This window comes from Pararge aegeria, chromosome 6 (genome assembly GCF_905163445.1).
Source record: "Pararge aegeria chromosome 6, ilParAegt1.1, whole genome shotgun sequence".
NCBI lineage: Eukaryota > Metazoa > Arthropoda > Insecta > Lepidoptera > Nymphalidae > Pararge > Pararge aegeria.
Window position 1 is genome coordinate 11,325,600 of NC_053185.1, and position 25,887 is coordinate 11,351,486.

Genomic DNA, 25,887 nt, shown 5'->3' on the forward strand with positions numbered 1-25,887 from the left:
CTATAACTTGCGATAAGTATGTACGTAACTCCAGAGTTGGACTTCGCATTTCATGTAATAAGTCTGCAGATGGGAGCAGGGCAACTCTGTAAATATCAAATTTATTTCTACAACGACTTCAAACGACCTAATCTACATAAACTTGGTACTTTATCTCTAAAAAATGCACAGTTTCTTCGAAGCCATCGAGTTAAATGAGTAACAAATTCATCTTTTATTCGTCAAATTGGACCTATCGTTTAGAAGTTACGACGAGTATGAAAATGATTACTTACCTAATGTAGCAAAAATGTCGCGGTGTAAGCCAATCAAACCCATGGCAATTGGCAGTCCGTTAAATACTTAGGTGCACATTTTACAATTGAACTGCAATGCATTAAAGACATTAAGGTATTATAAAATGGAAAGATATTTTTTTTGTTTGTTTTATTGTACCCAATATCCCGTAGTAACAGTTTATTTAGAATATGTGTAGAATTCAATTAAGGTGTAGTACAACAGATCTTTTTAAGTTCTTATTTTTTAAATCGCGTGTAGTTTTTCAATAGAACTTTTTCAATTAAGCGTACATAGGTATCTTTAAAAATATAACGATAACTTCTTAATTAAATGTCAAATTGGAATGAATTAATATATTAGAACACAAAAGCTGCTATAACGACTTAACTTTGACAGTTAAATATAAGATATATTCCCTCATGGACATTTTTTTTACTTATTAGTACTTTAATCATGTATTCAATTTGGGTTACAATATTTGAATCTCCAATTTTTTTGATAATTATTTATATGTTACTTTCATGATTTTGCTTTCTTTTGGCGAGGAATTGGTTAAAATCGGTCCATTACTTTCACAGCCTATTAAACAAACTAAAAATCTTTCCTCTTTGTAATATTAAATTAGTATGGAAGTATAGAAAGGTTCATTGTAAACATTATGTGGATCCTCTTTTTTAGATTCTAATATACCTATGGGCTCCAGTGTCATTACCTACATCTCTCTATAAACCCATTTAAAGCACGACTGTTTAAAAACATAACATTCGGTTTATATTGTAAAAAGACTGACCACGGATAAAGTAAATTTAGATATAATAAATGTCTAGGTAATATCAACATAAAATACAGAAGGTCAAAAGTGGTGCTGCTCTACTGTGGGATAACTTTCGGGTAAAAGTTCATAATTTCAGTTTTCAGACGTGTACTATGTTTCCTACTAAACTTTTTAAGACAAAGTACTCTAACTAAGCATAAATGCATACCATTTGGAATGTTGCAACTCATACCTACTTAGTTACTTATACTTGAGCGTAGGAAGCGTCGTCTGGGTAGTAGCTTGAAATCTTTAGTGGGCGTTGACATCGAATTGGTGCCTACAATGTTTTTGCAAACAGAAGAAATAAAGTTATTTAATTTGAGAGCTGCTTCGTAAGCTGCGACTTACAAGTCAGTAGGCTTCGCGCCAGCGCAAAAACCGAACGTGAGCGCGGTTATATTTAGGCGTGCGTCATCTAACACCGAGTGTAGCTGCAGCGATCGAGAAACTAACACCGACAGACAGACATGGAAGTGGCGGAACAATGGCGCAAGCAGTGGGCAGGCTCTGCGGAATACGGGAAGGTGAGACTCTAAGACATGGTGCAATTCTAGGTTACAGTTTCTTTATGTTCTAATTAAAGAATATTAACGATGTTAAAGAAATATGTATCTTTCCCCTTTAAAAGTGCAATAACTTGGTGCTAGTGCAAATGATCTCCATTCATAAAATATAAATAGGTACCTAATTGAACTATTATTTGATAGTTAGTATTTATGTATTAAAAGTCAACTAGGGCATAATGTTATTTTAATTTTATTATCTTTCATTTAAACTTTCGTTCTTGAGCATCTAAGTATACCAAGTTATTCTCGTGTTAACGGACAGGTTTGAGGTTAGATATATTTTTGTTTCCTTAGATACCTACATAAAGCGTTTAAGTTTAGGTACGGGCGGTCATTGCCAAAAGTATTAACCTGTCGTTTCCTTATATGGTTTAAAAACTTACGCGACCCGACCGCCTGAGCGAGCAATATCTTGTGATAGGCAAAAATGAATCACTCACACTGGTGCTTTAAAGGTCAATACCAATATTCATTGAATCTTGTCTGGACCACTTTATAATCTTTGTGTTCTTTTTTATGAAGTTTGGGTAAAAAGACGCAAGTAAGGCTTTAGATGTGACTAATAATAGTATCTAGATGTGTATTTGTAAGCCGAAGGCACTTATGTACTTACTTGAAATAACAATTTACTTATAATGTATTTTTTTTTCTCAGAAATTACGCTTAGTCTGTTTACTGCAGTTTATTTAAAATTTGCAAAACAAATTAGGTATATATTCAAACATAATAATATAAATTCTAAAGTGAGTTTGTTTGTTTGTTATGCTTTAACTACCTGATTATTCAACAGATCGTCATGAATATTGCGTAGCCTTTCATCCAGAAAAAAACTGGTTGCCAGGAATAGTTAAAAAACGGCAAGATAAGGGCAACCCGAATTGATTGTTTTTCAATGCATATTTTTTTTAATCTGAGGCAAAAGCTAACATATAATAAGTGTTCCAACGTATGTAACATGATTCCTCCAACGGTACTTAAATGTGGTTAGTTTACTAACCACAGTATGTCAATAATAAATGCTTTATTAGGTATAGTACTTACCAGATTATCAAATCTCTACCTACCATTGTTTACTTTAGCACTTAGAGTGTAAAAATTGAGTAACGCCTTATACATATTCATTGTGAGAGGTGAAAGTGTCAATCGTGAAGAAACTACACAATTTCTATCTTTCCTGACTCTGCTAATATAGGAAACTTTATTTTTTGTACTCCTGTGAATTCACTTTCTCATGGTGTATCTAGTATAGATAAGTTTAGGCAACTTCAGTCTTAATACACAAAAATTGGATATAACAACCGACATACTCGAAATGGATATAAATAAGCGACATCTGCATATCTTTTGCGATTGGTACAGAGCTCATTCGTGAGTATGCGTACCTATATGCTTTAATACTTAATAGGTATGATACTAAGGAAATTTTGGGTACACCAATGCATAAAGTTAACGTTAACGTAACATTGCGTTTAGTTTAAGCGTTATAAGTTAAAACACATTTATTACAGAGCGGTTACTATACAACTGATGAATTGAATGACAAGGTTGTATGGAAGCATCCGACTCTGCTTTTATCTCTGAAAATATGGAAAAATAAATGTTGACTTCTGAATTGTTGAGTTTTGAAAAGAATTTCTGAGGATCTTGCCAGCTTCTGCTTCATAGAGTCTGTCTTCCGAAATGATAGAGTCACTACAAAAAGACAGATTTGACTTTTCAAAAGTTCAAGAGAAAAAGGGGTAAAAGATTACTTGAAAGAACTAGTTGGCTTTAACGACCATTATCATACGCTAGTGATAACGTACAAATAAACAAAAATAAGTCACCGCTTTGTTATCGCTGGGAACATACTGTTGGTTCATAAAAGTTTTATTTACTTTTCCACTTTGCAAAATACATATTCGCATTTCTCGGGAAATATAACAACGCACTACTCAAGGTAACCTGCGTATAAGGTCAAATTAATTTAATAATATACAAACAAGCTTAATGTGTTTTTATACATGAGGACGCGGCGCGGGCGCGATTCGTAAATACTCTCTAAATGTGAAATGCCGTATACGCGTTGAAGTCTTTTGTTTTTAATCCAGAGATTTCGCGGAACTTTATAATTTTGGATTTTCTATACTGATTGATGAATAATTTATTGAGGTCGTAATTTGGTATTACAATAAGTAGGTTCCTATTATTTATTCACAAACAAAAGACAAACAAAAGACAAATAAACAAATAAATGATTAATTATGACAAAATATTGGTGATTCTATTATGATTTCCATAAATTTGATAATTCAGAGCATACCTCAACAATAAATATCGTATTTCAGATGCTTCTGACCACTTAGTGGTCATTTTTAAATCAATTTTATTATTATTTATATTTTTAAACCATGTTAATAATATAAATTACAAGTGTGTTTATCATTACTTTACTCTCTAACTTTCAACTTAAATAAAAACAGATTGTTTTTCTTTAAGAATGTTTATTATTTTTAAAAGATCATCATCATATTTATCAATCCAGTTTTCAATCCCAAAGTGAAGAAGTAGAGTAAAGTGTTAAGGGCACGTGTTTCCTCCCAGATTAAAAAAGGTTTATGTCGTAGTTCACGACACTGGTCAAGTGCGGATTTAACACTTCACACACCGGGAAAATTTTAGAGAACTCTGGATGATGTTATACCTACTACACTTTTATAGCAAGTGATATTAAATTGCTTAAATTAAAAGAAACAAAATAATAAATAGTGAAAAAGGAAGCCTGTACCCAACCAGGGGCCCCCAGGGGGATATTTTAATTTATTCTATTCCACTCAAGTCAGCCCTTGGCAGCATCATCACCAGTGTTAAGTGTTGCTACAGTCTAAAATGGTAGCGGTTTAGGGTAAAGCAGTAATATAAACCCTTATCCCTTATCGTTTTCTACGCTACATCGTGCCGGAACGATAGATCGCTTGGAGGCATGTCTTTGTCGGTAGGATGACTAACCACGGCTGAAGCCTACAAAATTCAGAAATTGTAAATTCAAATTTGTCCCAAAATGCCGCTGCCTGGGATCGTACCCAGGACGTCCACAAGACCACGGCGTTAACCACTGCGCCAGGGAGGTTGTCAAGGAATATACTGAGGAGGATGATAAAATTAATGAAAGAGAATATTACATAAACAAACCTTTGTTTGGAAGATTTGTTGGCACTGCTCGTATGCAATATCCCGGAAATCCTGTGTAAAGGTCACTCCGAGGCTGAACCGCGTCGTTCCGAATTATAAACTACTTATCTACCTACTGGTATTGTAGATCCGACTTTTATTCGATGACACAAACATTATACCAGCTATACACAGGCATCGCTAAACGCCCTACGAGTTCAGTATAATGATAGTTTCAGGGCTTACAACGTTTATTATAGTGCTTCAGAAATGTTCGCGAGGGCTCATAATGATGACTTTTTTGCCATCAGAAGAAAACGAATAGCACTGATGAAAAGAACGTGGGTAAGCAGTAACGGCATTTTGAAAGCATTAAAAAATAGATACGACTCTCCAATTTACAAGCTTTATATTAAACTCCATGTAGGGCCGCCTGGAGGCAGAAATTCTAACTTGAAACTTTTTGTATATTTAGTATAGTTTTTAATTATTCTGTTATATAATAGTGTAGATGGGTCATACTTACCAATTAAAAATAAAATAATTATTATTATTAAGATAGCCTAGTAGTTATGACTTCGGCTACACATTCAAGAAGTCGAGTTCGAATCCCAGCAAGCACCTCTAACAATTCTAAGTTATGTGCGTCATAAGCAATTAAATTATCCTTGCTTTAAAGGTGAAGGGAATAAATCGTAAGGAAACCTGCATAACTGACAGTTCTCCATAATATTCTCAAATGCGTGTGAAGACCAACAATCCGCACCGCATTTATCCCCGGGAAAGGACAAAATTGTATCTTCTCCCACGGCTATATCAACTGTCCGAGTAACGGCGCAGGGGTGAAATAATACCCAAATAATAAACAGGGGTATACTTCTCTTATCATTCCATACATACATTCCAAGGCATCACGGAAAGTTAATCGAACGCAAGATAGATCAATTCAACGCAATATAGGCAATCGAAATAGTTTCCCAAGTCTTTCGACAAGAAGAAGACAAAACAACTAATGTCACAGAGCAGAACCAATATAGCACTAGTAGCAGACGTAACAGGACATTGCCTTTTAAATAGGCACCTATCGGTAATGAACATTGCAGAAGATCCATCCTGTCCAGAGTGTGGTGAGGTGGAAACCAGGTTTCATTTCACAGCTGAGTGCCCCATGTACGCGCTGGTAAGATGGGAACTACAAGATAAGGACAGTATAAGTGTAGAAGACCTCGCAAACCTCTCTATAGGGGATATCGTGAGGTTGACAAAAGAGACTACTACCGGGACACCAATAAACCTGTGTCTCAACTTGGGCAATAGGGTGGAATAGTCCTTACAGAGGACTGATCACCCGTCTGGTAATGGCAGGCGTCCCCTCAGTAAATATATATACTTATATACTTCTCTTATCCCTACTGTAGTGCTCTGGCAGGTGGGCATGCAAATTTGATACCTTTTCAGGAGATATAACTTTAACCATCATGCATGCTGGACCAGCGAGGTGGGCTACTGCCTAAAACCCTTTCATTGTGGACGGAGAACCATGCTCTTTGTGGGCCGGTAATAGTTTATATTTTGATGATCAAACATTAAAATACAAGCAACATCTGTTACAAGTTTTTACATGTCTTTGCATGTCTTTAGGTTTGAATTGCATTTAATTATCATTTTCTTACGTAATCTTATACGAATACGGTACCTACGGCTTGGTGTCCTAAAGGCAAACTCCGCAACAACTACGTGAATATTAGTCCATGTACGGAATTCAATGCGCAATTCTAATGACTAAAAGATAATTTGAGATACTTAAGGTGTATTTAACACTTAATAAAAAAATGGTCAAGTGCGTTTACAAACGAATACGATTAGGTTCCGTGATATTCCAAAAAAACTTTCTATCAACATCCGCAGCCTATAAACGTCATAGGAGAGACGGTTTTAGAGCTTAGACCCACCACGCTGCATAAATGGAGATTGATGGGCTTATCGACTATTGTAGTCACGAGGCGCGGGGGTTGTCACCGTCAATTTTCTAAATCAGGGATGGTATTAAAAAATTCTTTAACAGAAAAAAACAAAATACCTAACAATTTTTGGCCCGACCCAGGATTCGAACTCAGGATCTTGTTTTCCGTAGTGAAACGTGCCAACCCGTGCCATATACTTACACCAACATTAACAAATACAGTTACTTTTCACCCTATCTAGAGTTGTTTGAACTTACGTAGAGCAGCCACTCTATCTCCTATTTTAACGGAAACTTTTATTTTTGAATAACTTCCTAACTGTAAACTAAAGAAAGCTCGGAATTGGCAATAAATCACGAGCGCATTTGCGTTTTGCTTTCTGTAAAGTCTGTGTTGACAGATATTCGTACAAAGTGGCAGATTTTATGAAACAATTTATGGGGATAAGTTAGGTATAAATTAGGCACAAGGGTAGAATATGAAGACGACAGGCCGATGGACATCTATAGGCAGTCATTTATTAGTAGTTTCGGCTAACAGGCCAAGTAAGTTTTTTTACTACTCTGTATTACATATAATAGAGCCAATAGAGGAACAGGGTCCTCATACTTAACACTCTCACCGCCATACTTATTTAAGGTTTTTCTAGCGCAGCAAGCCCTGTGGGCGGCACGCCTACCATGCGATTTCTTCCACCTATCGCCACGTCCGATTTTAAATAACTTGTGTAGCATGCCATGTGGGCTATCGGCGGGATACGTCGTTGACTTTATCAGCAGGCCGTGGGGTCCGCTGTGATCCCACAAATTCATATTATTTTATAGAGCTTGGCTTGCTAGATAAATATTCAAAGATGACTTCATTGATTAGTTCAGTTAAAACGCTACCCGTGAAAAAAAAATTGATGAAAATTGGACTATATTTAAAGTAATATAAGGATAAAAATTGAATGAGTAAAACTAGTATTAGAAAAATATTATTTATTATTTATTAATCCAAAGCAGTCAAAATCACAGTTATAAAAATCAAAATACGTAATAAAAAAACTAAGGATTAATTTGGATGTGGATTTCTGCGTAACATTGTCCACAAACACTAGGTTTAGTTGGGCATTCCAGGCACACTGTATTTACCTTTTTTGTTTGATCTCTGGCTTCTTTAGCTGATAGTCCAGCATCTCTGTTTTTTTTATAACAATGGATGCATCGTCGCCGAATAAGTCTTCCTCTATGATCAGTAAGTGTTGATTTACTGAATTTATGTTGTATTTGCCGCCTTGGCAAACTACCCACTGAGTTCGAACTGGAAGTGATTCCCAACATCTGCAAGCAGAGATTCTCTCTGAAATCCGTTATGGTGTACTTCTTGCTACTAAGCTGCTTATGAGTTTTGTAAATTATAAAAGCGTTTGTGACAGCAGTCGAAAATAACAGTTCTATGGCTAGCTTCTGGAACCAACGGATACTTCTTCTGGCAGGCTTGGCATAGCTTGCCATTTGATCTGATAAATCTATGGAGCATTTGTGTTTGTTATAATCAGCAATCAGGGTAGGTTTCATAACTTTCTTGTTACGGTTCCTTTTGCTCGTAACAGTAACAAAACCAACAGAGTGTTTTGTCGACAAAGCTAAAACATCACGCTTGTCCTTCCATTTGAGTATAAGAATACCGTCATTGTTTTCTAAAGCGATCATTTCACCTTTGTTCAATTTTTCTTGAACAACTTTTTTCGGCAATCCTTTCCTGTTTCTGCGTAATGTACCAATCAGATGCGTATCGTTTTGCAATAATTGTTGCGCTAAGTCGACGCTGGTATAATAATTATCCGTCACCACACTCCTGCCTACCCCTAGGTAAGGTTGACATAGTTTCATTACTAAATTCGTAGGTGTATTGGTTTGCCCGCTTGAGTTTTTACCTTCGTAAACGATAAGGTCGTACGTATAACCGTCATCATCACAGACTTTAAAAAGTTTGATCCCATACTTGTGTCTTTTGCCAGGAATGTACTGCATAAATTTTATACGCCCTCTGAAAGCTACCATGGTCTCGTCCACAGTGATATATTCTCCAGGTGTTTTGGCATTTCGAAATGTGGCTGTGAGTAACTGCACCAAACGTCTTATCTTTATAAGACGGTCTGTATTTGATGCATGGAAAAAACTGTCTTCAAAATGCCAACATCTCAATAACAGCTCGAATCGGTTTCTACTCATAGCTTGGCGAGCTATTTCGTTTTTATACAGTTTTTTATTGCTCCAGTAGTCGCTAATTTTAGGTAATTTATTGAGTCCCATAAAAATCAGCAGGCCCAAGAATTTTAAAATTTCTTCTTCAGTACAGTCTGTCCATTTGGCAAGTCTCATGTTGCGTGTGACAACTTTAAGTATTTTTACCTTATTAGCATAACAATTGGTCATTTGCACCATAAGATCCATAATATCTTGGTTTAAAAATAATCGAAAAATATCAAGTTCCCTGTTACAATTGTTAGAAATATTAATACCTGGTTGTATATCCAATGGAAACCTCTTTTGTCGCGATCCGTTAGGTTGATGCCAGTCAGGTCGCGGTGGCTCCGGGGGCACTGGTGTGCTTTCGTGCAGAAGTGAAACATCGTCTTGAGATAAACACGAGTCGCTGCTAGTCGAATTAGATCCATCCCATAATGGCGGCGGTTGATAGTCCGAATCAGAGTCACTAAAATCCGACATTGCAAAAATGCGCGCCAAAAGTCTTTCTCCGCAGGCTAGGTGGGCGGCGCGCGGTCAACTGACCTAATTACACGGGTGGCGTGCCTTATAACTTTTTGACAAGTTATGACAAGTAAATATAACAGCAAATTTGGCGCGCTAATTTTGGTATGCCGGCCGCCCACGTGGCTTGCCAGTTAAAATTTAAAAAACAATATTGGCTCGTTACACTCAAATTTACGTGGGCGGCCAGCAGTCCACGTGGCGGTGAGAGTGTTAATTAAGCCATGAAACTAAGAGCCTGGGGGCAAAAGTGAAGTAAAAGTGAAGAAACTAAGCTATTTCAATAGATACCTACAATAGAGTACAGTGGTCGCCGACCCTAGATACTCTCCCCGCGGTTGTCGTATGATGCGACTAAGAGAATATAACGGAGAACGGGCAGCCGTTACCACCATTTACCTCTATGATCATTGCCAAACCCCTGGGAGATTATTGATGATGATGGATATAAATCATCGTGATAGAAATACCATAACTCGAGAACTGCACTATCAAATATATGGAATTAAAGATATAATAAGGAAGACTGTTTTGGAAAATTCCGGGGTGAATTGCTAGAAATTAATAAAAAAGTTTATTTGTTTGTTACGCTTTCAGTCCAGGAACTGCACCAGGGACGCTAACCACTAAAGTAAGTACTAGATCAACAATGCGCATGTTTTATATACAAGCAAGTGATGCGATCCTGTTTCGCACGGGTATAAATTAGAAAAAAGAGTGAAGTTGCTTAGTTACTTTACACCATGCAAATGAATATTTCGGGATTTGGTTGCATAATATTCTTTTTTTCTATACATGTTAAAAATAATCTAAACGATAGTTACAACCGCATCTTAATCAGTTGAGTGGTTGAGAAGGAGTTTAAACAGAGCAGGATAAACAGACAGACGCGAAAAGAGAGTTTGTTTTTTAACATGAGGAGATAATAATAATAGTATATCTACATGTTATAAAAAAACTCTCTGTTGTGAAAAAAACTTGTGTGTACTTATGTACACGCGTTAGAAGTTATACTCCTTTAGCGTAACGAGATTAAATTTTAAAATCTTTTCTAAAATTTCATCATTCGCCTTTTTCTCCGTTTGTAGAAAAGGTATTCAATAAGTTGAAAGTTTTATTATAACTCAATATCAGTTAGTTATTAAGTATATCAGTTGAATAAAGTTTATTAATATATCACAAAAAAAAATCTATATAACTAAGGAAATGGACATAATAAACATAAATAAATTTGGAATACTAATATACTCATTATCGGACAACCAACATTATAATTTGAGATTTACGTACATTTGAATCACCGCGACAATTGAAAGTGTACACTGTCAAACCTTATAGCTAACTTCAGGTTTTTTGTGCGCGCGTTTTACTCTCATAATTTTTCCCTAACGCGCCAAAAGATGTTTAACTTCAAAATATTTGACAAGTTACCTACCCACTTTGGTATAGAAAACTAAACAGTGAGACGCGCAATCACAGGCTACCTTCATGCTATTGGCAAGAACGTAGATCGCTGTCATTCAGATTGCACAAGCTTTTTCGGATGGCCACTATTTATGAATGAAAACTTTGTAAGCGTTAGGTACGAACTATAGAATATCTAAATTATTTCCGTTTCAAATTTACAAGTAGGTAGGTAGGCACACAGCGTAGGAGTCTAGTTTTTAGAGCGTGATCTAATACTCGTATATTGTTTGATGTGTTTTCGCCATTCCCGTATCTCGCTCCACAGATATGCTTAACTTAGACACAAAGATAACATTAATTAATCAGTAAAAAAAAGTATGCGTCATTTCGGTTGACATGAGTTATTTATTATTTGATACCTTCGTGTTAAGTACCCATAGGTATTTTATATGCGAGAGCGTGACGTTTCCATGAATCAGTGAGTTATAAACGGCGTTCCCCGAGGTGATTCTCATTAAGACGTCAAAGAATAACTCCAAATTACTAAGTCGCTTACACACAACTAGTGTCATCGACCATATTTCGACCTATCGTTGCGTCCCGCTGACATCCGTTGGCGCGGTGCGTTCATCAAAAATTCACTCTTCTAATGCACACTTATTTTATTATTATACGTTAAATAAATATTTATACGTTTAAGGGGCACTTTGCGGTCACTTTGCGTTTAAAACATGTCGTTTGCGTTAGTTTAAAGAGTATCTGTTAAAATATCAGCGTAATAAACGCACTGACAGAAATTCTGTATCTTTAGGGATTCCTTGTTTGACTACAGAACCAGAAATTTATGCAGCGATGTTTTTAGAAACGCGTGTAGAAAATGCATATAAGTTATGTTTTTAATACTGACTGATATTGCAAATCCCATTGCAAATCGTTTACACCATCATTGGTATGTCCCATAGCTGGACGGGACACAGACATTCTCTTACACATGTGTATAAGGAGGGATAAAAAGCTAAGACTCAACAGACAGACAAAGTCAATGACCATACTTCAACCTATCGCCGCCTGTTGACATCCGGTAGTACCGTTCATTATAAATTCGCACTCTTCTAATTACCACTTATTATGCAAATACTTGCCTACCAAAGTTTCAATATACGTTGACCGTTGTGAACTAAGATACTAAGCTACACCGGTGTTTGCTCGCACTATCAGTGGGCGAGTTGCGACCTTAGTTTGGGTTTCAGTTTGCATACGGATGACGTCAGATATTTCTCTGATACCTACCTACATTACCTTGATCCATTAGTGAAACCAGTAACAACTGCTAGCCGCGAGCAATTAACATATTCACTAAAGCGGTATAGTTATATTATTAGGTATCTCTATAGATAAATAATTTTGATGTTTCCTGATTTTGAAACCTCTATTTTGGGTTTTTTTTAATAATTCTCACTCATCGTAAGAGTAAAAGTTGAAATGTTACTTTCTTCTTCCGCTAATCCCGTCTATGTGTATTTAGTATACACCTACTGTCCTGTGTACATTTAAATTTTCTGTCTCTCCCTCCCCCTCTGGTGAGATGTCGTGAAATTTTATTCAACTCCCTCCCCCATCCCCCAATCTCACGTAAGATTTTCAAAATGTGGGTTTCTTACGTTAACGCTTTGGATTGCTATTGTAAAAAGACCAATGGATCAAAATATTATAATTTTTTTTTGCTTCAATCAGAAAAAAAATTGCGTGATATTTGCCGAGACCCCCCCTTTCTCCAACGTAAGATTAGATGCGATTTGTTCGACCCCCTCCCCCCCTTAAACATCTCACGTTTTTTATGAACGCCCCCTTACCTACCTATTTGCCTAGGTAGTAGGTACCTACATACCTACTTACACACCCCCCGTCCGATTATAAGACTAGTTATAGTTGTGTTGAACGTGACCTAGGTAGCAAAACAAACAAACAGACAGACATTGACTCGTATTAAAAAAGTAAGTACGGCTATGCGATACACACTGTATAACCCAAATAGGTAGTATGTAGTAGCCAATAGTTAAAAAGACAAAGACAATCGGATACGGATAGATAGCAATCACAGTCGCCAATCACCATTTCATTTCGCCTCCGCGTTTTAATGTCCACGTCACTTATAACAATAAAATAGTTGCCTGCCTAAATGAAGGTCATAGAACGTGTGGTTTATAGTGACATAATACTACTAGCGGACCCGAACTAGGAACTTCATATAGTGAATACTGCGTCTAAAGAAAAGTACCAATATACTTACATAGGTGTATGTATATTGTACCACCTACCTAGCATCAATAGCATTTACTTCTACGCCTTTGGTTGCCTGGAAGATTGTCTATATAGCGATAAGGCCTTCAAATTGTACCTCATACCGTAACGCTATACAGTATTTGTATTTTGTGAATTTTCTCTGTGGTGCACAATAAAAGTGTTGTCATTCATTCATACATAAACCAACTACCAGATCCAACTAATAGCTAAGAACCAAGTGTCTTCACAAGTACTTACCCTACACATTTTGCAAGATTGGTCAAGCCATGCTGAAGGAAAGAAAAAACAAAAAGAACCTTATCAGAATTTTAGGTTACAAATTCCTATAAAAATTTAAAAATAAGTTATAAAATTTGGTATATTTGGTATAATGGCTTGACTGACGTGGTTTATTGAGGGGGCTTAGGGTACTACCATTGCTTATCAGTGTTTATTTTATAACATCAAGTTAAAATCAAGTTAATCATGCCTATAGAATGCACTTAATAATCATGAGTTATTTAAAGTAAAATCCAAATATTTATTACAGAACTAGAAATAATTGATTTAGTAAAAAACGGATAAAAAACTGCAACTACACTTCAATGGAAAACAATAGGAGCACAGTAACTATTTAAATTTTGCGGAGACGGCATCCCTGAGTTTTGCCAGGATACAAAGTGGGACACTTATCACAAGGATACAGACTATCTATCACAAACAATCAAACAGGCGCACTTTCGCATTCAAATAGTCAATCGTAAATGACCGTCCCGGAACCCACTATGATATGTCACTGTTATGGTCTTAAATCTTTTATAAGCCGATAAATAGACTATCTAACACAAAAAGATTTTTCCGATTCGAACCAGCAGTTCCTGAGATTAGCGCGTTAAACCAAACCAACTCAAAAGCTTTATATTATTATATCTGAGCCGTGCTTAATTCTTTCGGCGGTAAAATTTTAATCGTGATGAAATTATGAATGTGTTCGGTTAGGTACCTACTGATTTATTTCTGACTTCCAAAAGGAGGGTTATATTTTCAGTTGTATTTGCATGCCAATTTGGTTTTATAACCGGGTTTCCAATGAGCGAATAAAATGATTATGAATGATGTTTATTTTAATTGTTCAATATTTCTCTATAGGTATACTAAGTATATTATCAAAATGTTATGCAGTAGAAGGTCCAAGGACAAATGCCCAGTGCAGTATCTTTACACGAATCAGTTTTCGTTTTTGACTATAAATAATAATATTTAATTTTAGATTTAGGAATTCTTTGCCACGGTCCAGTCGTTGAATACTTATACCACATTCGAGCTTAAGTTGCTTATTGCGCAAGTTTGCTACGCTTTACAAGATTATTACGATGTAGCCTGTGTTATTAATACATTACTGCAGTCATTTAATCTCACTTAGGCAATCGGCTCATATTACAAGTAAGGATTAAGAAAAGTATTTAAAAGTATTGGTTTTAACCTGTTAGATGTACGGCAGTTATATATACCTATGTATATCCCTACGTTTTCTCCGCGGTATCGTAATGGAACTTTAAATCGTTCGCCGACAGGGTGGTTACTCATCATCATCAACACATTAATGGCCCACTACAGGGCACGGGTCCCCTCTCGGAAAAAGAAGGGTTTAGGCCATAGTCCACCCGTGCCCTGTAGTGAGCCGGTATTGGGTAGGTATATATGATGATACATATAATAAACTATTAAATAGTAACATATACAAAATTATCAATGATGACGCAAACAATATGTTTATCAATGCAGGTGACAGAAGGCGGTGTGACCCGCAGAGTCGCCCGCGCCATGGAAGTTCTGCACGCAAGCGCGCCGGGTGCACGCGTGCGCGTCATGCGCGCTGCGTACCACTCCTCTGCCGGCCCGGGCGTACCCGCCTCGTCCTACTTGATGCAATCCTCCAGACAGGTACGCTTTACATACTATAGCGTATACACGGTGACTTTTATTTTTGTTTCGGCCTAATTTCCGCCAATAACACGAACCATCGCGTCGTCGCGATACGTCTAGGAAAAGCAGCGATGCAGGCGGTAAATTGCAGACAAGAACAGTACCAGTATCGCGAAAAACTTATTGCGGTTGCCTTAAACAGTTCGTGCGCTCTCTGTTTATCGCGAGGTAAGCTTGAGTGTAACCAACACACTTCGCCGTAGGACGGACACGGAGTTTTATTGCGAATCCAAGTTGGAGTAATCTGTCCGATGTCTACTATTTATTAAAAAAAATAATATTATTGAATTAAATTAATAGTTCGGTGTATTAAAAGCATCCTATATCGAGTGTAAAAAGCGCGGTGCGGTCGTTCCAAGCAGCAGAACAAATTTTTGAATAGGCAGGAACTTCATTTGATCAGCTGCTTCCAAATTTCTTAATGTTTTTTATCTGTAGGTTACCAAACTTAAATTATTTCGATTATTGCTTAACATTGAATATATTAAAGGGGCTGTCGATATTACGAAGATAATTTTTTTTTTTTATTAGTAGAGCTTTTTGTGGCAGAGCTCGTTCGGGGAAGAACCATCCCCAAGTGGACGGACACAGAAGCGTCACTTTGGAGGATGTGTTCCTCGCTTGCCCTGCGAAGTGTTGCTCTGTTTGTAGGCTGCGGTTTCCCATTTCCATCAAGTGGGCCATTAGCTTTGGACGTCGATTATAACAATTAATAAAAACTATCATGTCATCCACTGCAGGTCGACTCCTGGACTTAGGTATTTTGTAGGGAGATCCTGTCGGCACGGTCTTGCGTCCAGCTGCTCCCTGCGACTCGATGATGATTGAGGTTATATTGATCCAGTCTTTTAATAAATGCAGAGTTTTTGTAACAAAGGTAAATTTATTTTTCAGGTCTTATCGTCCGGGTATAACTTCTTGGAACCTACTCTAACATTATCGAAACCCTTGGAAATATCCTCAACACCGCTAGAGTCGTTGCCGGATAGTGAAGTTGAGAGAGAAAATTACAAAGTGACTGAGCCAGACGATTACGATATATCTGAACCGTCCAAATGGAGACGTTCTTCAGCAAATAATTCAATTCGAATGCCTAGTGAAGAGTCATCGTCAGCAGATAATGCAAGTATTATTGATCTCGATTCAAGGCCTAACGGAACGTTTAAAAAAACTTTACAAAGTAAACAAAGTGATGATAAAAATAGAATCCATATTATTAACACTAGGGTTTCGCCATTATTAGACGCGCCAGTAGCATTGAGTACTCTTAAATATACATCCATTTTAAACAGCACTGATGAATGGAACAGTAGAAGAAAAAGTTACAGTTTCGAAGATACGTCGCCGCTAGATCACAATGTATTACCTCAAAATAACTCTTATACCATAGACTCATCTACAGATAGTGGTATATGTAAATCTTCAGAAATAGTTGACGAATCATTGAATAGTCTCATCAATACAAAACACATCGTAAGTGGTGAAAAAAGTCGTGCAGATGAGTCATTTAAGCAGTGGCTTTCAAGAAATAGGTCGAATTCTTATAGAGATACCAGTATGACTCCACCGAGAAGTTACCGTGCACCGGGGTCTCAACCAACTGATGGCAATATAACTTTACAATCTTCAGGCAAAGTGTCTATTACTTTGCCGTTTGAAACCCAAACCAACGAGAAAACAGAAAGGACAATTTTTATTGATGACGGTGACCGTAGAACAAAAAGGGTCGAATTCTGCAAAACAGAACTGCATTTTGCTGCAGATAGCGGAACTGTTAACATAATAGCAACTGATGAAAAGCCACCACCTTCAACTGACTTTAGAAGAAGACGTAGTGCCTTTGTCCCCTTGAACAACAAAGTCGACAGATCCATAACACTGTTTGGGGAGAAGTCTGAATTTTCAGAGATAAACACCAATCAAGGCTTTTCGAATACTGAGTGTGGGGAAATCGATGAGAATACAGCAGCTACAAAAAGTATTCTCAAAAACAAAATTCCGAAACCCAAGCCATATCTTCTTGGCGAGAACATGGTACTTGGGATTTCTAGTGTTGACACTAATAGCCTAGAATTAGATAGAAGCTTGACAAAGACAACTGCAGTTTCTCTTATAAACAGTCAATTGCTATCAGAGAGACGATATAGTAACGAAACTATTTCCAGCAGTTTGAGCGACTTAGATTCAACGTTACTGACAAACAACACTCATAGGACAGGAAGTAAAGGTATTTTCATTATTTTTAATAAATAACTTTGAAATACTAAAATATATTAAAATTTTTAATTATTTTACGATATAATAACATATAATAAAAGATAATATATAAGTATAATTAATATATAAAACCATGGACATCCATTTGCTAAATAATGTGTTACAGGTCCACAAGAACGCCAAAGCAAACAAGCAAACAAGATATGCAACACTATTCCAATAAAGATTCTAGATAAAAAATCACTGAAAAAAAAAGTTTTACCTGTATCGTCAGAAGTGAGTAAAACTAAAATAAGAGAACTTAGAGAAAGGGATTTACCATACTTTGGAATTGAAAAGAATGAAAACTGTAAACATATTCAGAGTGAAGATTACCTCCAAGAAGAAATATTTCATTCTGTCAAATTAGTGCAACAAGTGTCTAATAGCGTTTGTAACAGTGAAGCGGAATCTGATGACGCCCTGGAGTATCAAAATATTCCCACAAAATATAATATGAACAAAGTTCCTACTCCAAGTCCACGATCTAAATACTACAAAGAGACCAGCTCATTAGGTGAACAAAGAGTTTTAAAACCAATCAGTGAACAAAGCGCCGAACAGTCAATTTTCTCAGAATTTCGAAATAATAGTTTAAAAAGACATAAAGACCCATTGAAACATCAATCAAACAAGAATCATATCAAAATCGAATCAAGCAACATTAAAGAAAAACAATTAAGGCAAAAAGATTCTAAAATCATTGCAAGAAACAATTTAATTTCATCTGGGTAAGTTTAGTATTATGAATAAGATAACTTTGTAATTGTGATTTGTTACAAATGTAACAAACTCTAACATGTGCGTTAATAACCGTTGGCCTAATTTTTTTTTTAGAAAAGCTGCCAACAATGCTTTAAAAAGTACAAAAGGAAACAAAGAAAATCAAACTTCTAACTTTATACAAGATACAACATCGCGTGATACAGAAACGCCTCTTTATGCAAATGTAAACTTTAAGGAAAGAAAAGAAAAAATAGATCCTACTTTGGAAGATACAAGCCTTAAGGCGGTTCGGTTGCGAACTTCCATAAATAAGGATCGGAAAGCAAATAAACATGAAACCAAAACAAAAAGTGGATCTCCGGTTAAAAAATATGATAATATATCTAACCCCAGCGATATCATACACTATGGAAATATGGATAAGAAATATGAAATAAAACTAGAAAACCAACAACTTTCTTTAAAAAAACCAACACCAAGACGGACTGAAAAACTAATAACACCAGACTTAATAATACGTGGAAATAGCTCTGAAAAATCTCCTCAAAATGTTAAAAAAGTTATACAGAGAAACGATTCATTAAAAAGAAATAGTTACCAAAACTCAACGAAAGTTATTTTAGAAGATAAAAATGCACTAAATAAAAGAAACATACCTAAAAAAGAGAAAGACACTGTAAAAGCTCTCAATAATCAGTCTACAGCTACAACAAATGAGAATAAGTCTCCTTCAAAATCAAGCCGGGATATCTTTATACCTCAAAAAGTAGATAAGATGCCCGATACAAAGTTGGACAAGTCAACAAAGCCCAAACGCAGCAAATATGTAATAAACTATGATGACAAAAACGGGACATTTTCATCTATTTGTAAAATTAAAAAAGGGCCTGGTACGTATAAAAGAAAAGTTATGGCAATTGAAAATAAAAATTGTCAAGAATCTGACAAGAAAGAGAAAAGTTTAAACAAAATAGCTTTACGTAAGTAATCGTGTGCATGCTATAATAAGTTAAAAGAGCGATAAATAAGTTTACACATGAACATATTTCAGTCCACCTTCGCGAACGATATTGGAATACATTCAATCGGGACTCGACAAGCAGGAAAAGGAAGGCAAACGCACATGTACAAAGATCTTGCCAGCTATTATAAGCATTAGTTGTCGAGGTTAAGGTGATTACCTCTTAATTAATTTTGGAAGTAGGAAACTATTGTAAAAGGCTTACGTTGTGTTAAATAATAAAAATTAATTAAGAAGACATTGATCTCACAATAATTCACAATCGACTATTTGAAATAATGTAATACTTTGCTAATTAACACTGCTATTGAGTAACGTATTAATAAATTAATTATAAAACAATCTTTACATTATTTATTGCCTTAAACGGTTGACAATGGATCTTTATCATATTCGCTTACTATAACGTCGACTTGATTTTCGAGTTGACTTTGTAAATGTGAAGAGAATCCCCGAAGAAATCCTCTTTCTGAATCTGAATGATTGGTAAGAATGACAGAAATTCCTCTCTGGGTAGCATCAAGTATGTCATGGTGAAGCATTTCACCTAAAACAAAAGTATTTTATTTACACCACTTTTTCAATGATTACATATTACAGGACAATTCATCTGAATTTCTTAAAAATAGTTCAACGGGTACCACGATGTTATTATGGGATTTGTCCATATTTCGACCCAGTAGAATAGATCGTGTTCACCATAATATTATTATCATTGTATTTACCTATTGACCTTTCTTTAAGAAAGGTTCATTAACCACGAAAATCTTAGTTTAAAATCTTTAAATTATCTTAAGAACGCAATTTCTTTCCAAAGTTTTAACAGGGTTGTTTTTATTAAACTAGCCTTGATTTCAATTACTCGTGAGATGTGAAAAGAATTATGTGTATTTAACGAAGGAGTAATAGTGTCTTCGTTTGGACGCCCCTTTACCTCTTTCATACACTCAGGATTCTAGATCACATCTAAATAGATCTAATTAACAAAACCCTTAATTTCAGAGTAACACCCGAGTGTTACTCTAACATCCCTCGTTGCCTTGGCTTCAGTAACTTCAATAAAGTAAGTATGAGGTTATTTATGAATTCAAACTTCTTAAAATCTTTGTCCCTGCTTTAAATTTAGAGTAATAATTTTTTAAGTCGAACTTCTTAAAAAAAAGTCCCTCGAGTAAGTTTTAAAATAGATTCCTTCCTTAGAAACTTACGCTAAGGACAGTGAGAAATACAGATAAAAACACAGGCATGTAAAGGTTTTTTCGGATTATTCTGGAATACAAATCTGCTCTCTTAAAGACAAAAAGCGAAGGATTTCACAAGGAAAAAAATGTGTGTGTATATGAGGATATATAAATTACCTGTTAAAAAAAGTTCCGCATTAGCTTTTTTCAGCACCGAACCACCAGATCCAGCGCAGAGAGCTACGCTTCGAACATTACTAGTTATTGTTTTGTTCGTACCAATGGCTAATCGGACATGATGTAGACCTGTTAGCCTTTTTACATTTGTCACTGCTTGACTTATATTGAAGTCTGTATTAAAAGTCAACAGCCTAAAAGCATATTCAAAATTAGAGTTATCAAGGTATTAGTTAAATTTCGACTGGCTGTTACTGAGATTGAAAATGCCAATTATTTAATTTAACTTTGTTGTACATCTCTAACCTCAATGTTTACTTTGGAGGAACATCATTAAGTAATGTTAGTTTGGTCTACAATCCTACTAATATTATAAATGTAAAAGTGTGGATGTTTGTTACTCAATCACGCAAAAACGGCTGAACGGATTTGGATGAAATTTGGCAAGCATGTAGCCTTTTACATGGGAAGGAACATAGGCTACCTTCTATCCCGAATCCTTAAGCAGTTCTCGAGGGAAAATTGAAATTTTGTTACGAGCTACGAGGCTTTAGACCCAATTCTGGAGACGCAGACGAAATCGCGAGCAGAAGCTAGTATATTATAATACTAGTACATTGTAGGACAAAGTAACTGTTTTTCTGATAGTGACTGGATTTAAACGTTACGTGCTTTCGGGAAAGCAAACGCGATTTATTTACTTCTTATCTAACTTGAGAAAATAAATCCTAGTCTCTTACCTGCCAGCTCCTGTTTCTGGATCATCGCCAGGTATAATTGGGACTGAACTATTAAATGGAAAAGCAGATGCAAGCCAATCGTTCACTCCACCCTTCACAGAGTCCCAACTTGTGTGAGGAGAATATAGATAAATCCTCGTTTCAAGAAGCAGTGACACTACACGTTCTTTCCAGGCACTAAAATTAAAATATTTTTTAAATACCTATTTGAGAAGTAAGAGCAATTAATAAAATACTGTAAATTACTATGTAATTAACTTATTCTGTGATTTCATAAATCTTACCTCTGAATGACTGACTTGAGAGGGGAAAAAATTGGAGGGTGATAAGAAATAATCATTTCACAACGTTTGTCTTTCGCTTCCAGTGCCACATCTTCCGTCAGATCGTTAGTCAATAGTATTTTAGTAACATTCCTACAAAAACAATAAGAGTAATTTTTCCATTAATAGATAAGTTATAAATACGATTGGATTTAGTTAAGCAAAACCATTACATAAAACCACATATTTTTAAACGAAATGAATTCCAATTATGTAAGGACTGCTACTTCATTATTGATTTATTTTTCCATTACATCCTACAATTTGAGGTTTTATGTATATACTGGGTCGAAAGATCTTCAGCACGGCTAGCATGGGCAGGAGACAATTATCTCCCCGGGGAATTTATCTTCTCCCACAGCTTTATCAACACTGAGAGCACTGGCCCGCAAGTGAAAATAATACCCTTATAATATATGTGTAATAATAAACGGGGGTTAACTTCTCTTATTCCATGTTCCCGTGTTGGTGGACATTTTAACTATATCTTTTGTCAGGGGACATAATGCTAGCCCTGCTGGGGCAAAGTATCTGTGGTACCATAAACAACTAAAAATATACATGAAAAATGATTTGAATACTGAAACCTACAAGGTTGTACTTTTTTTAACTGTGTTGAATTATAAATGAGCTCAAATTTACCTGGGTGTATAAGGCTCAACTAACAGGCCAGTGTTGTCCCAGTGCTCGGAAAGACGCTTTGGGGCAAATTTTTCCAATGCTAATATAACATCACTCAGTTTAATACCAGAGTTTTCACCACTAGACATCTTTGACATTGTTTTGGAATATGTTCTGTAATAATAGCTTTTCACAAAAAGCCTATTTCCAAACTGTATGAACATCAGTTTAAATAAGAGTAAGCTGCAAATTATAAAATTATTAAACACTTGTGCCCTACATGTACAATTAATAGGTTTGAGGTGAACTTAATTAAAATCTGTACTGCAGAAACAAATAGAATTTATTTGAATTAAGATGATATAAATATGTACAAACAATTCTATACAAAATTTAATAACATGTAGAATCAATAAAATATTCTTAATCATTATTGTTCAGTAAATTTCCATATTTTAACTTCTCCATTATCACTGCATGACACAAGTTCTTGATTCCCTGATGGGTTCCATTTAACACAGTTCACATCTTGAGAGTGTGCATTAAGTTTTGTGTGTATTAGGTCAAAAGTAGGTGCATTAGGGTCAGAGTCATCAGTTTCTTTAAAAACTCTTATGATATCATCACCGCAAGCTGTGGCAATTAGTCCAGTTGAAGTACACCAAGTGATATCATAAATGCATCTTGTGTGGTATCCTGACAGAGTACAAACACATTTCCAAATTGATTCCCTATCCTCAAGATTGACACCCTCCTGATTGTCTGGACCAAATTCTTGCCAAATTTTGACTGTTCTATCATCACTGCAAGTTGCCAATCTTTTACCAGACTTATCAAATGTCAAGCTCCACACTGTAGATTCATGCGACTGCAATGTTGCTACACAGGTCCAATCATTGTCCGATTGATCTTCCTTATACATTTTCACAGTATTATCATATGAAGCTGAAGCTAAAATGTCTGAGGATGGATGCCATGCAACCTACAAAGAAAATTACCTTTAAAGTGTCACTGGCAAGAGAAACAATTTTAATTATGAAGACAATAGTACAAACTTTCTTCACATCTTGATTATGTACATTCAGGACTGCCTCACAGACATACTCATCTTCACCAGCAACTTCCCATACCCACACAGATTTATCTCTACCACATGTAGCTAAAAGTTGACCAGAAGGTGACCAAGCAACGCTCTTTACTTCATTCTCATGTCCTTCTAGGGTGGCATTGCATTCGAACTGACCTGTTAAAATATAAGGTTTTTTAATTACTTACATGTCCTTGAATGCCAAACCCCATGAATAAATCTTGATTAAGGGAAGGAGTTTTTCCTAAAGATAAGCAATAAATTTAACATACACACCACTTTTTTTGTCCCACACAGCCGTAGTTCCGTCAAAACTAGCTGATGCTATGAAATTTCCACAAGGTGACCATGAAACTTCTCTAATAGTGCGCTGATGACCATCCACTAATACAGTTTTAGTTGACCAACTTTCACCTTCCTTCCCCCATAGTTTGATAATTTTATCTTCTCCACAAGAAGCAAATATTTTGCCAAGGGGGTGCCACGATACATTCCAAACTATACCCTTGTGCCCGCTAAGCGATTGCAATAATTCCAACTTTGCCATTTTACTGAACAATCTTGACTAAAAATTTTTTATAAATTTTCACTAAATAAACATTTGTTTTCCAACTTAGTTTTATATACAAACCAATTAAAATGTATTTAGGTCTTAGTAAAAGTTATTATATTACCCAAGATCTTAGTGCGGAATTAAACTAATGCTCCAAGCACGTTAATTCCTCACTCTCACGATAATTATTAGCTTTTTCACTGACAATTATCATTAAATTCTTGGCAATCGCAACTAAAAGTGCTAATTTCTAATTTAGGTTATGTTTACAGACCCTTAATGTCAACTTTGTGACAGACACAGAACATTTGCAGAACCTACATAACTTTTTTAACTTATTATACGGCCATGGATTAGTTAGGCCATACTTCACGAAGTCCAAGTAGAATTATAATATAAACTCAGTTAATGATCCTAAATAAGAGGAATGATTTATGGCTGTACGGTGATATATCTTTGCTTTTTCCCTTTGAAAAACAATATTTAATAAACATAAAAATTAGAGGAATTAAATTACTGCCATCTAGTGACTACCTAACGTACAAACTTTGAGCACCAAGATTAAAATATCTTAAAGCGGGAATTTGGAATCATATTAGCGCCACTATATAACTTAAAATATTAAATTTATCCGAGTGAAGTTTGAATGCTTAATTATCTACACGACACCCTGTGTCAATTACGCCAAAACTACTGAATGAATTGAAATTAAACTGCATGATTCTAGATCATACTACGAGGTAGGTATAAGATACTTTTTATCAAATCAAATTGCAGCACAGCTCTCTTGGGAGAGCGGATGAAAGTTTTAAGTGGTAGTTTACATAGCGTAAAACCACTCCGTCAAATGTTAACCGATTTTAATAACTTATTTTACATTTTTAGTTGTTAGTTTCATCGGTTTAGTTTCGCCCAAGTTTCGTGTAGATCTGATGAATATTATTGGAGATAGCGGAACAGAACTTCTCAGCAGACAGCAGCGAACCCTTCACTTATTCCGAAGGAGTTAAGGTAAGGTTAAACTGAAGTTAGTCGCAAATATTTATATGCGTAAAGGTTTGAAATAGTGGGTGATTGCATCTCCAAGAGCAAAAACAGATAAACTACCGCCCGATCGCCCACCGCTCAGTCATTGATTTTAATATGTTGAAAGAAGTTGCATCGCCATCTTTTATTTATATCTGTACTCAATATAAATAAGACACGTATATACACATATATATTAGATAGGTTTGTAGATTTGGCACTACCATGTTTGGTATCTGATTTATTGAGGTTGCATGCCCCTTAATACACGCGGGCGAAGCTGCAGGGTACAGTCAGTTTATTATAAAATATAAATTTATAATTTTAATCAAATAGTTATTATATGTACTACTAAAACCCTAGGACAGCCCATTGCGTATACCTGGACACTGAAAAACATACGAAAGTAAAAGCAATATGACTAGAAATGAAACATTTTCTCACGTATTAAACACATTTATTTCTATTTTAAGATATAATTTTTTTTCTTAGCTATTTTTGAAGCTTTTACTCTGAAATCCCTATAATTTCATCCACAATTTTTTTTTGATACACATATATAGTCTTTTTCTGTACTGCTTTATTGCACATGAAAATTACACTAATATTGTTTGGTTATTTTTATAATAATAAATACTAACTACTAACTAATTAATACTATAACAATAAATACTTACTGGCATCAGAAATGTTAGGCATTTAATAACAAAACAAAGAAGGTACTCATAATTTTTTCCAACAGTCTACCTATCTCTTGCGAAATTATTAAAAAATAATAACCATGATAACCAAATAAAAAAAATGGAATTTATTATAAATGTTTCATGATTTCCCGACAACCATCTTGTCTGTGCTCAGACAATAAAGACCCTAGTCCATAGATAACAAATTTCTTTATATTTCTATGCACTAGATCCAAAAATTGTTAGTCCGCTCCGCTTACATGCCAACATTAAGAGCATGGCGAA

General features: G+C 35.6%; 2 protein-coding genes across 4 annotated transcripts; one reads left to right on the plus strand and one right to left on the minus strand.

Annotated features, from left to right (window-relative positions):
- Window positions 1–1,461: 1,461 nt before the first annotated feature.
- LOC120624190 lies at window positions 1,462–19,532 on the plus strand. Of its 2 annotated transcripts, none has more exons than XM_039890570.1 (6): window positions 1,462–1,620; window positions 15,008–15,166; window positions 16,103–17,435; window positions 17,592–18,195; window positions 18,302–19,170; window positions 19,242–19,532. In XM_039890570.1, exons 1-6 carry the CDS (start codon window positions 1,564–1,566, stop codon window positions 19,340–19,342), a joined length of 3,123 nt encoding a protein of 1,040 aa, XP_039746504.1. In that variant the 5' UTR covers window positions 1,462–1,563; the 3' UTR covers window positions 19,343–19,532. The 2 variants fall into 2 exon arrangements, with proteins under 2 accessions (XP_039746504.1, XP_039746506.1); XM_039890572.1 differs by having other exon boundaries at window positions 18,302–19,080.
- Window positions 19,533–19,543: 11 nt separating this feature from the next.
- LOC120624191 (probable cytosolic iron-sulfur protein assembly protein Ciao1) lies at window positions 19,544–24,243 on the minus strand. Of its 2 annotated transcripts, XM_039890574.1 has the most exons (6): window positions 24,015–24,237; window positions 22,275–22,496; window positions 21,594–21,725; window positions 21,310–21,486; window positions 20,570–20,763; window positions 19,544–19,758 (listed from the first exon to the last, which is right to left on the minus strand). In XM_039890574.1, the coding sequence occupies exons 2-6, from the start codon at window positions 22,475–22,477 to the stop codon at window positions 19,574–19,576; spliced, it is 891 nt and encodes a 296-aa protein (XP_039746508.1). In that variant the 5' UTR covers window positions 22,478–22,496; window positions 24,015–24,237; the 3' UTR covers window positions 19,544–19,573. The 2 variants fall into 2 exon arrangements, with proteins under 2 accessions (XP_039746508.1, XP_039746507.1); XM_039890573.1 differs by lacking the exons at window positions 19,544–19,758; window positions 20,570–20,763; window positions 21,310–21,486; window positions 21,594–21,725; window positions 22,275–22,496 and adding exons at window positions 22,645–23,235; window positions 23,309–23,496; window positions 23,617–23,905 and having other exon boundaries at window positions 24,015–24,243.
- Between the last annotated feature and the right edge of the window lie 1,644 nt (window positions 24,244–25,887).